General features: G+C 44.3%; 1 protein-coding gene across 1 annotated transcript; it reads right to left on the bottom strand.

Moving 5' to 3' along the window:
- Nucleotides 1-396: 396 nt before the first annotated feature.
- Nucleotides 397-9,781, bottom strand: insig1 (insulin induced gene 1). The gene is made up of 9 exons (XM_030099853.1): nt 9,722-9,781; nt 9,332-9,485; nt 9,120-9,240; nt 8,654-9,004; nt 7,022-7,146; nt 6,701-6,867; nt 5,722-5,821; nt 2,394-4,301; nt 397-409 (listed from the first exon to the last, which is right to left on the bottom strand). The coding sequence occupies exons 3-8, from the start codon at nt 9,169-9,171 to the stop codon at nt 4,272-4,274; spliced, it is 825 nt and encodes a 274-aa protein (XP_029955713.1). The 5' UTR covers nt 9,172-9,240; nt 9,332-9,485; nt 9,722-9,781; the 3' UTR covers nt 397-409; nt 2,394-4,271.
- Nucleotides 9,782-10,041: the final 260 nt, after the last annotated feature.

Below are 10,041 nucleotides of genomic sequence, written 5' to 3'. Positions count from 1 at the left end.
GAAATGCTTCAATAAATGTAATTAAAAAAACAAAACAAAACAGTGATGAGTTCTTCTCAATATGCAAGGTATTAAACATATGGAGCTTATTTTTGTCAGATCAGTTCAATCAGTCTGTGTTTTTGCTGAAAAATGAACATAATCCCTGTGAATTTTGATAAAAGCGTTAAGGTGAAAAAGGTTAAACCTGCTGTTTGAAATCAGTTGATGGAAGACTCCCCTGTTCCCTGCCCCTCCACTAGGGGTCTACAGATGGCATGTCCAGACGAGCTGGGAGGATAAATACTGTCATCTGGTGGTAACAAAAGCCATCACTACCTACTACGGCATTGTGCTTGTGTTGGTTTTGTGTGATCTGTTGTGTTCTTTTCAACAAATTGCACCGCCACACAGGAGTTCATCACACACCCTTGGTTTTTCCTCTTTAAAAACAAGGTGCAGAAACACCGAGCAGCAGTTTAGCACCAGAGAGACGGCGTGAATGGAAGCAGAGGGCTGACTGGGTTTGATTCTAAACGCGTCTGACAGGCAGCCGGAGTTGACAGGAGCTCCTTCAGACAGGAAGTGCAGCACAGAGAGGCGTTCAGAGGGAGTCAGGCCACCAGCGTTCAGGGAGGAGGACAGTCAGTCAGTCAGCCAGTCAGTGAGCCGCCGCCGGGGAAGTCAAGATGTACAGCATGTACAGCTTCTGCTCCACTGAATGACACTGCTGTACTGCAGTGTGACACTGTTAATTAAGATGCTCCAGCATGGAGATGATTTTTTTATGTGATTGTTACACATCCCATGTTGTCTCCTCTCATCATGCCATCATGGTTTACAGATCAAGCAGTTCCAGTCTGAAGCTGTGTGCGAGGATAGAGAAGATCAATTCACCACGTGACGTAGCAGGTCAAGGGTGAGCATTGTTCCCAGCAGCTCCTTGGGTTAAAATGTTACAAGATAAATCACAAGGACCCAAAAACTGCATTCAGTTTTAGTCTATTAAAGTTAGAAAATTGTCCTTTAATGCTAAAATATTGCTCTGACAGATATGCCATGGCATCTTTACATGCAGCTACATCAGATTTTTATGCAAGGATCTCAGAGATCTGAGAAGAAAATGTAGATGGTACATAACGTGTAGAGCAGTAGAAAGCATGATATTTGATCTGCACTGAGGTGGAAACAGTTTTTGAACCACCGCAGAAATAAAAACACCTCAGGTTACTTGGAAACAGCGTTTCAGAGACGTTTTAAGGTAAAGTGCAATTAGTGTGCAAAAGTCTGAAAAAGTAATTTAGTCTACCACTGCTTCTTAGGAAAACTCCCAGAGCCAAACATATCTGGAAGTTCTCAGGCGACTCAACATGACAGAAGCAATTTCTAACTCATTTAAGAATGGGACAGATTCTCGTGGCTGTGAAGGAGTGAAATAAATAACCCCAAAATTCCATATTTGTGTGTAAAAAGTTGTTCAACTTTTGTTGTATTCATGTTAGCTGGCAGTTGACTGACTGTATCAAATTAGAGGCCAAATAACAGAATTTTAAACCCCACAAAAGGTGCGGCGAACAGACGAGAAGCAGTCTGCCGGCACAAAACCTATGTATAGATGGCACAAATCAATAGATCAGATGGGCCCTGGCTTGTTTCCTTGCCTCGGAGGAAGGATGGGAAGACAATGATGGGAGAAGGGAGACGGAGGGGGCGCTTTTGGCAATGAGGAGGCGCTCTAATGGAGTCTTTCAGTTTGCTGTGGCTGGAAATGAAAGGAGGTTGAAGCCTGGCCAATTATTCTGCCCGAGAAGAGCGAGAGACTGAGAGCGGAGGGCGAGGGAAGCTGTGGCGTGTGGCGCTGGACCGCTGCCCCGAGAGACATGAGGGAAGAGAGATGGTCGGGGAGATAGACGAGTATAACAGATACGTCGACGTATAGAGAGCCTCTCGGAGTGAGGGGGCCTGATTCAGAATAGCCCTCAGATATTGGCCCCACTCCCAGAAATTTCCCCCCAGTGCAAAAGGTTAACTGTCAGTCCCCCGCTAGGTATAAATAGAAGTCTGCCCTCCAGAAAGGCGTGTTCAGAGAGGGGGTAGACAGAGGAAGCAGGGGAGGGGGGGGCAGTTCCTCATGATCCCAGTGACACATGGGGGGTGGGAGGGGGTGTTTACAGGGTTTTCGGGCGGGCAGGGGAGGGGTCTTTATTTTTTTTAAACAGAGAAGAGGGAAGATGCGGCCAGAGATGGCAGAATGGGCTCGGAGACCGACGGACACCCGGGGACAAAAGAGCCCCCTCATTTATTCAACTTGTCCGTGACAGCAGACACAACAAACGCCACCACCGGATGTAAACCCAGAGCTTCGAGATCGTTTCCTCCTCATGTGCGTCAACACAACAGAGCTAAGAGTTAACAACCCTTCAGAATAATGTTGACACAAGTATTTTTAAAGGTGTTTTTTTTTTATTTTATTTTTCACTTAAATCCAAGATAGCAAAAAACAATGCACAGCTGAAATATCAAACACACAAGGAAACTTTAAAACAATAAAACAAAAAGGTGCTTCACCACCTCAAAAAATAAAGCTTCCTCTTAAGTTTAGCACACCTGAATGTGAGCGGAGTCGGTCTGAAACGACCCGCCGCGACGACGTAGTTTAAAAAAATAAATCAGGTTTCCTTCAATAATGCTACTGAATGAGTTTTTTTTTTCCTTTACAACTTTGACACAATACAAGGTTTTCATGTCATCTCTCTGGTGAGAGTCATTGGTTTTGACTCTGAAGGCATGGAATCTGACAAAAGTTTACAGGAAAAAAAGAAAAACAAAGATGTTATTGCTGTTTTTTTTTGAATGATCCACACTGCATACACTTACATGTTATATATATATTTTTTTAGCCTTCGTCAGAAATAATAAATAAAAAAAAGGAATAATCGGCTCATGTATAGTCTGATTGCACTTAATCCTCTAGACCCCCAAAACACTAACTAACATACTGTAGGTCTAGTATGGTGATAATACCAGTCTGATTACACACACAAGCCTTTATACATACAAGCAGTAATGTCATTGTACAAATGATAAAACTAAACTGTTATAGTGACAAAAGCACTACATTCTATAATACACAGGCAATCACAGATTGCAAATCTTAAGTAATGATGTCCCCGCCCTCTCCTTTAACAGGTGTATGTTCCCAAACCACCACTGCTAGCTTGAGGATACAACTTTCAAGTGGAAAACGTGTGCGAGGCCCGTTGAACATCTCGACACGAGGAGCCCAAGTTACAAAAGGTAATAAAAATACACTGGAAAAAAAAAAAAGAGTATTGACTGGTTGTAGCATACTTATGGTACATTCCTGCCCAGCGAGCTCTACCTGGGTGGCTCGTCTCAACCCTGCATCCACACATTGCTGACTTTTTTCTCTGGAAAAATATTGTGGACTTAATCATCTTTAGCCATATTGTGTGCCTGAAGAAACACAAGTGAGAAGCAGACTGGTGATGAACTAATTGGCACATCTTACATATTTCTTCTCTTCATTCAACTGTCATTCATTAAAAAAAAGAAAAAGAAAAAAAGAAATGTTTTTTTTCCCCCCTCTAAGATTTACATACAAAACTTTTTTCATGAATGAAATTTCTCGTAGCTTTTCCATTCAATATCGAAGTATACATTTGGTTTGGGGTCTTTGAACACTTGAAGAATAAATACTTCAATTTGGTTTGATTGGGAACATACATCTCCCCCCGTGTCAACGAATACATTTCTGTGTGGGAACAAACCCACCCAAACAGCATTTCCCTTTTTTGACCATACTATATTCATGCTACGTTAAAAAAAAAAAAAAGAAGAAAGAATAAACCTAAACAGACATATCAGCCCCTCGTGTCCTCTCTTCTGGATACATTCACACTAAAGCACGCAAACACTCCAGAAAAACACACCGTTTGACTGTTCACTTCAGAGAAGAGCACAGAAAAGGCAGACGGCGTCCTCCCTCCTGCCGGGAGGAGGAGGGCGCCTTAATGCTGACGGAGATCGACGCAGGGCGGGAGGGAGAGGAGGTTTGGCCACAAGGAGGTGCAGAGGACATGGCACGCTTCGACCAGGGGCTTTTCTGATCTGTACTTTGTCGTGACAACAAAGGATGGAGCAAAAAAAAAAATAAAACAAAAAAACCAACGAGTCTTTTTTTCTCGTCTTTCTTCACGAAACTGATCAGCATTTATCCAGCCGGCCCGTCACCTGCTAGTGTTTCTCTCTGCTGCTCTGTAGTTCACCCTTCAGTCCATGTGAGGCTTCTCCACACCGCCCTGAAGAGAGAAGAGATGAAGAGTTGATTCAACAATCTGAAAAGTCAATGGAAAACTGTCATTTCTTAGTTTGAAGACAGAAGAAATTAAATAAAGAAGCATCTGGATCGTTTCTGGGTAGTTTTTGTTGATGACTGAACCGTTTGGAATGATTTTTAGTGTCGACACATTAGTTTCAGTTTTACACAATGCCAAAGTTTCAGCTCAAACCAATGTTTTTCTTCTTCTCTCAGTTCCTCTTTTCTCCCACCACGGTGAGAGAACAAACTTTGTCTGCTCAGCAACATAAAGCTTCCCTGAAGTCATCGAAAACCATTTTCAGTTTATGCAGAGGAGTTGGTGTCAGTCTACAGTGTTCCATCACTGAATCTGAAAGAACTTGGTGAAAATAATCCAATTAAGATTTGACAGAAAGTTCTGTGGTTTAAACATTCTAGGTTTTTTTTTCTCTAAAACAGAGACAAAAAAAGTAACAAACATAAAAAAAGTCAAACTACACAAAGAAAACTGACTCCTTTGCTTCTTAAAAACGACCCTCCTGAAGAGAAAGAGGGGGAAAAACTCCAGACAAAACCACGAGTCGAGACTTGTGCCAACATTCCTCAGGCCTCATCACAAACAAAAACAACAAGCAGCAAATGACCCTCTGGTCAGCCGAGTCCTGACTGGCTCTGTGTCTCGCCACGACTGTGAAAAACAACAGCTCTTAATCTGCTTTCACGCTTTCACTGAGTCAAACTGAGGGAGTGACGGCACTCTTACTTTACAGACAGAATGAGGTGAGGCTTCTGGGCAGAATCCTAATGGAGACATCAAAGCTGACGTGATGGGATAATTATGAAGGACGGGGGGCGTCCAACGCTCTTTGCACAGATTTAAATCCTCTGACAATGTTATCTGCCGCCGCGTTCAGCTAAACGACGACAAACAAAGCGTGTGTGGTGCAGGGGAGTTACTTTCTGTTTAACTTTAGGCAAAGTGCAGAAACCGATACTGATCAACTGCGGTGGGATTTTCTCTGAATATAAAAACCAGAGATTCACAGTTTTCACATGAAAGTTGAGCCTGCTGAATTATGAGAAAAACTACCCAGTTTGTACTGAAACACATAAGAGAGAAGTGATCCTGTACTAACTGAAGGAAGGGTTCACTGTAAAACAGAAAATGAAAACAAATTCTTTCGACTAACAGCGGCAATAAGGTCAAAGATTAAACACGCTGCATGTTTTAGTTGTCGTTCCGCTTCAACACACCTCGTTTGAATCACAGAGCTCTGCTTTATGACAGCCTTTAATTTAAAATTAGGGTGTGTTGTTGCAGACAGGCATCTGAAACACGAGGGTCAGAGGTCCTTCAGGACCGGGCTCAGACGAGCTGCTGGGTTAGACCGCAGCAGATTATAAATAGTTGCAGACTTTACCATAGCCAGCTGGCGTCCGATGTTTCCCACAGTAACACCGCCTGAGAAGAATATGCACGGGAGCCAGGAGCGCACGTACAAGAAGTCCGGAGACGTGTACCTGAAAAGGAAACAGAACAACAAAAAAATTTAAATAGTTGGAATTACCCGCAAGGTTAAGACAGATGAATAAGCTTCGTGTAAGGCTGTTGCTCCGTTAACGCCTTGGAGGAAGAAGGACAACAAAAATTCCCAGCAGACATCACGTAACCGCCTAATTACAACTTTCCCCAAGTTGTACTTCATGATAATACTCGCAAAAATTCCAGACACAGCTGAGCCCTTAAGTTTATAGACTGAAATATTTTACTCATCACCATTACATCTAGTTCATTATTCATCGTGTGGAAGCAGCTTCTGGCTTCTTACCAATGAAACTGTCTCTGCTTACGTTCAGCACTATTTAGAAGTGCAAATAATGACACCCTGATTAAATGTTCTAGACCTACGTTTGCTGTTTTAAGGTGTGTTAATAATGTGGAGTTTTTAATCCTATGTCTCGTTCTGACATTATAACTGTCACTCCTTTAGTTGGGATAACCTAATACTTCTAAGAACTCTCTAAACTACCTGTAAAAACAAAAACCAGCCTAAAGACAAACTTTTTGAATCATAAAATAGACCATGGCGCTTGAGAATCCACAGTAATTATCTGTGGCGGGCAGCAGTCGCCCTTCTGAGCTGTGTTTTCTGAAGGTGCTCATCATTAACACCGCAGGGATCCGTGTCATGTGTCATTTGTGTTTTTGGGTGCAGGCAGGACAGGTATTTCCACATTCAGGTCAGAATTCAGTTTATACCAGCAGTCTCATGATGAACACCCACACAAGGCGGCAGTGTTTTGTTTTTGTTCTGAGTGCAACGTTAAAACAAGCGCCGTCCTGTTCATATGTCAGTTTACTTTCCTCAAAGTTAAACACAACATGTGTAGAAAACTCACTGGTAAACGCCGTTGTAGACCAGCAGCTGCGTGAACACCGTGGCTAGGAAGGCGGTGGTGATGCCCAGGCCGAAGCCGCTCCTGGACCGGTCGAAGGTCCACCACAGCCCCAGGGACAGGGCGGCCAGCGTGAGGGACAGCTGCACATTGTTGTCGAAGTCGAGTTTCTGGGCGACGTGACGTTGAGGACAAAGTGTACGACGCCGATGTGCGACAAGTTCTTACTCAAATATTGACATGACCAGATGGCATCACGTCCCAGAGAGTCGTACGCGAGTGCAACCACTGCGACTGTACTCAAACTGAAGTCTGAAAGGATACAACGCTGGCGTGGTTGATTCCCACGAACACCGCGATGCATCTCATGACGCTGGCCCACTCCCTCTTGAATTTGTGCGGTTCTCCCAAATGGCTGTCGAGGCAGGGGTACAGCAGACCAACAACAGCTGCGAAAGAGGAACACACAGTCCAAAATTATACAAGATAAGCAGAAACACTGAGGGAAAACGATCCCGTCGTACTGCTGCTCTGACAAGCTTTTTGCTGAAAATGCGTTTCCACAATTAGTGACTCATTGACTACGTGCTCAAATCTCCTGGTAAAACAGTATCATTTCAAATACGTTGAGCTTTTTCACCATTTGTTTTGGGTTTAAGTCTTGTTTTCATCAGCTGAATATTCCTCATTTCATTTCAGTTCTGTACATCTGAAGGTTTGCTTTAGGCTACATTTGGATTTATATGTGAGGAGAAGTTCAGATTAGTTAGGAACGTATAATGAAGTCATGATAAACTTCTATTTTATAATTCTGAAAGTTTGAAACATAAAGTCCATGATTTTTCAAATTCCTTTTGACAAGATATGTGTCATATAAAGATACATTTGCATGTTTGTCAATAATTAACATGTTTTCAGTTGGTCAGTTACTGAATTTTGTGTGTTTGCCCTTTAATTAGTTTTTAATAAGTGATTTTCATCATGTTTTTAACAAACAAAATGTGTTTTCAGTTCAGGGGAGTGTAAAGAAAATGTTTCTTTTGGTGCATTTGACTAAAAACTGGATGTTAATTAGAAAATAAACCCTTAATGAGGGTATGGAATATGACAAGCAATTAAAGATTTATCTGAACCAGGTTCTGGGTAATAAATGCATGGAGTTTCCCTGATTACAAAGTAAACAAGCCCCACACTGCTGGCATGAAGCCGCCTGATTAAAATACCGGAGTGAAATAAGGACGTTTCAGTCCTGCTTCTGGTTTGTTTTCTGCCCTGCAGTGCTGGAGGGGGGGCAGTCCTGGTGCGCCCCCCCCCCCCCTTCTGTTCCTCTCACTCACTCACTTCCTGGTTCCTGGCCTCACCAGCCCCGCCCCCTCAGCTCACCCGTTATGACATCAGCCAATCAGAGCACGGCTCAACTCGAATCCGGCTGTTGCGACCAATCAGAGCGCGAGAAACTCTACCGTCTGCATCAAATGAGTTTCCCCCCCCCCACCCCCCCCCCCCCCCCCCCCCCCCCCCCCCCCCCCCCCCCTTCAATAACCAGACAAAACCATTAGGACTTGTTTATCCTGTGAGAGGAAATATTATATAATAGCTACAAAACAAAGTTTAATGATGACCTATCAATCTTACATATTGGTGTTTATGAAGAATTGAAATGCTGCTTTAAAACTGCAGTATTTTGGTGCTCTCGGTGATGTGTTGTACAAATACAATCAACAGATGTTATTTTGCAGACTGTACGCATCAATGGGTGATCGACATTAGTATTTTACTATCTTTATATTATAAGATCTCTTCTGTTTAAGAGAAAGAGGCTGCTGCAGCTTAACCCCTCCCCAGTCTGCACGCCTTTGTCCCGAAATGAGCCGCAAACTAACTGAAAACCTGCATGAGAAAAAAAAAATAAACTACTGATCACGCCACGTTTCGTTTAGTTGGACGAGCACTCACCGGCTCCCGTGCCACAGCAAGGCGGGATCCACCAGGCGGACGAAAACAAAGTTGTCATGACCTCCTCTGGAAACAGGGTGACATGTCTTTGTATCTGCAGCAGGTTGAGCACCAGGGCGAGGAAGACCCCGACCGTGAAGAGGACCAGACCCCGGCGGATCAGGTTGGCCGTCCGGACGTCGTGCAGCGAGCCGTAGGCATTGCTGAGCACCGAGGTGATGATGGACATCATTTCGTCGGCTTTGGACGCCAGCCAGGTGGCTCCGGATGGAGAGTGCTTGGTCTCAGCCTTGGGAGAACAGGAGCAGCTCCAGCAGTGGTCCTCCAGCCTCGACATTTGGCACTTTGTGGCTGGAGAGAGGAAGCGAGACTGTCGTCAGGTCTTCCTCACAAACTGAATACATTGTCACAGATATCCAGTTTCTGCGCGAGTGTGAATGAGAGGAGGGTAAATCCTAATCCTTACCTTGATCTCCAGACGTCTTCAGTGTCTGGTGCAGACAGAAAGCTCTGTTCATTCAACTGATCCCTCCTCCTTGTTTTTATCTTCTTCTTCTTCTTCTCTTTCTTTCTTCTTCTTCCTCTCTCTGAAACACACGCGCTACGATCACGTTGTTTGTTCACCTCATGGCTAGCGCAGACACACACACACTGCACCGCGCGCGCAGGGGCTCATACCAGGTCCTCGCGCGGCTTCCTCTGCGGAAAACAATCACAGCTGTGTCGGGTGAGGCTCGGCAGCCAATCGGAGCGCGGCGGCCGATATGACGTGACGCCACCCCACCGCCCCCTCGTCCGGGACGCACGCGCCAACCAGGAGGCTGGAGAGGAGCTGAAGTGAAAGTGGAAACAGAGAACTGCTTTAAAAGGCAGGAAACATATGCAAGTTTTATTATAAGGAGCTCCTGGAGGGCTAAAATTAAACATGCATTCAGGCAGGATGTTATAAGACGCGGGGAGGGCTGGGCTATCGGAGGAGCAGCCATGAACATACAGTTATGAAAGGCATATAAGTCATGAAAGCTCACAGCTACTATTGGTTTCATTATGTCCTAAGTTGTTGCTTACCTTAAGAAATGTTTTCACCACACTGGTTCCCTCTTGGAAGATAAATTCCCCAGTGTTTCCTCTTTCTATCTACACTCACAGGCAAGGCAACTCCTTCTACCTGCACTGCTGCTCTTATATAGACAGCCTAGAAATGGGGTTAGTGGCACAGGTTTTTTTTTTTTTTTTTTCCTGATGTTTTTGCAGGAGTTGAACCTTTGCCACAGTTTGGTGGAGGTGTGGCACGTAGGGCCGCTGCACGTCAGCCAGAGATAGGGTAAATGAAGAAAGGTTCAATGCCCGGATGACACAAGGACCGACGACAACATGGGTAAATGTTT

Source organism: Salarias fasciatus, chromosome 9 (assembly GCF_902148845.1).
Source record: "Salarias fasciatus chromosome 9, fSalaFa1.1, whole genome shotgun sequence".
In the NCBI taxonomy this organism is placed as follows: Eukaryota; Metazoa; Chordata; class Actinopteri; order Blenniiformes; family Blenniidae; genus Salarias; species Salarias fasciatus.
This window is presented reverse-complemented; position numbering and strand designations above follow the sequence as displayed.

What these genes read in the sequence shown, in the direction of transcription:
- insig1 (XM_030099853.1), bottom strand. Translation starts at nt 9,171, where the DNA reads ATGAACAGAGCTTTCTGTCTGCACCAGACACTGAAGACGTCTGGAGAT. An exon ending in GAAGACGTCTGGAGATCAAG is followed by an intron (nt 9,005 to 9,119) that starts GTAAGGATTAGG and finishes TCCTCTCTCCAG; the next exon opens with CCACAAAGTGCCAAATGTCG. An exon ending in TCGGACGCCAGCTGGCTATG is followed by an intron (nt 4,302 to 5,721) that starts GTAAAGTCTGCA and finishes TTCTCTCTTCAG; the next exon opens with GGCGGTGTGGAGAAGCCTCA.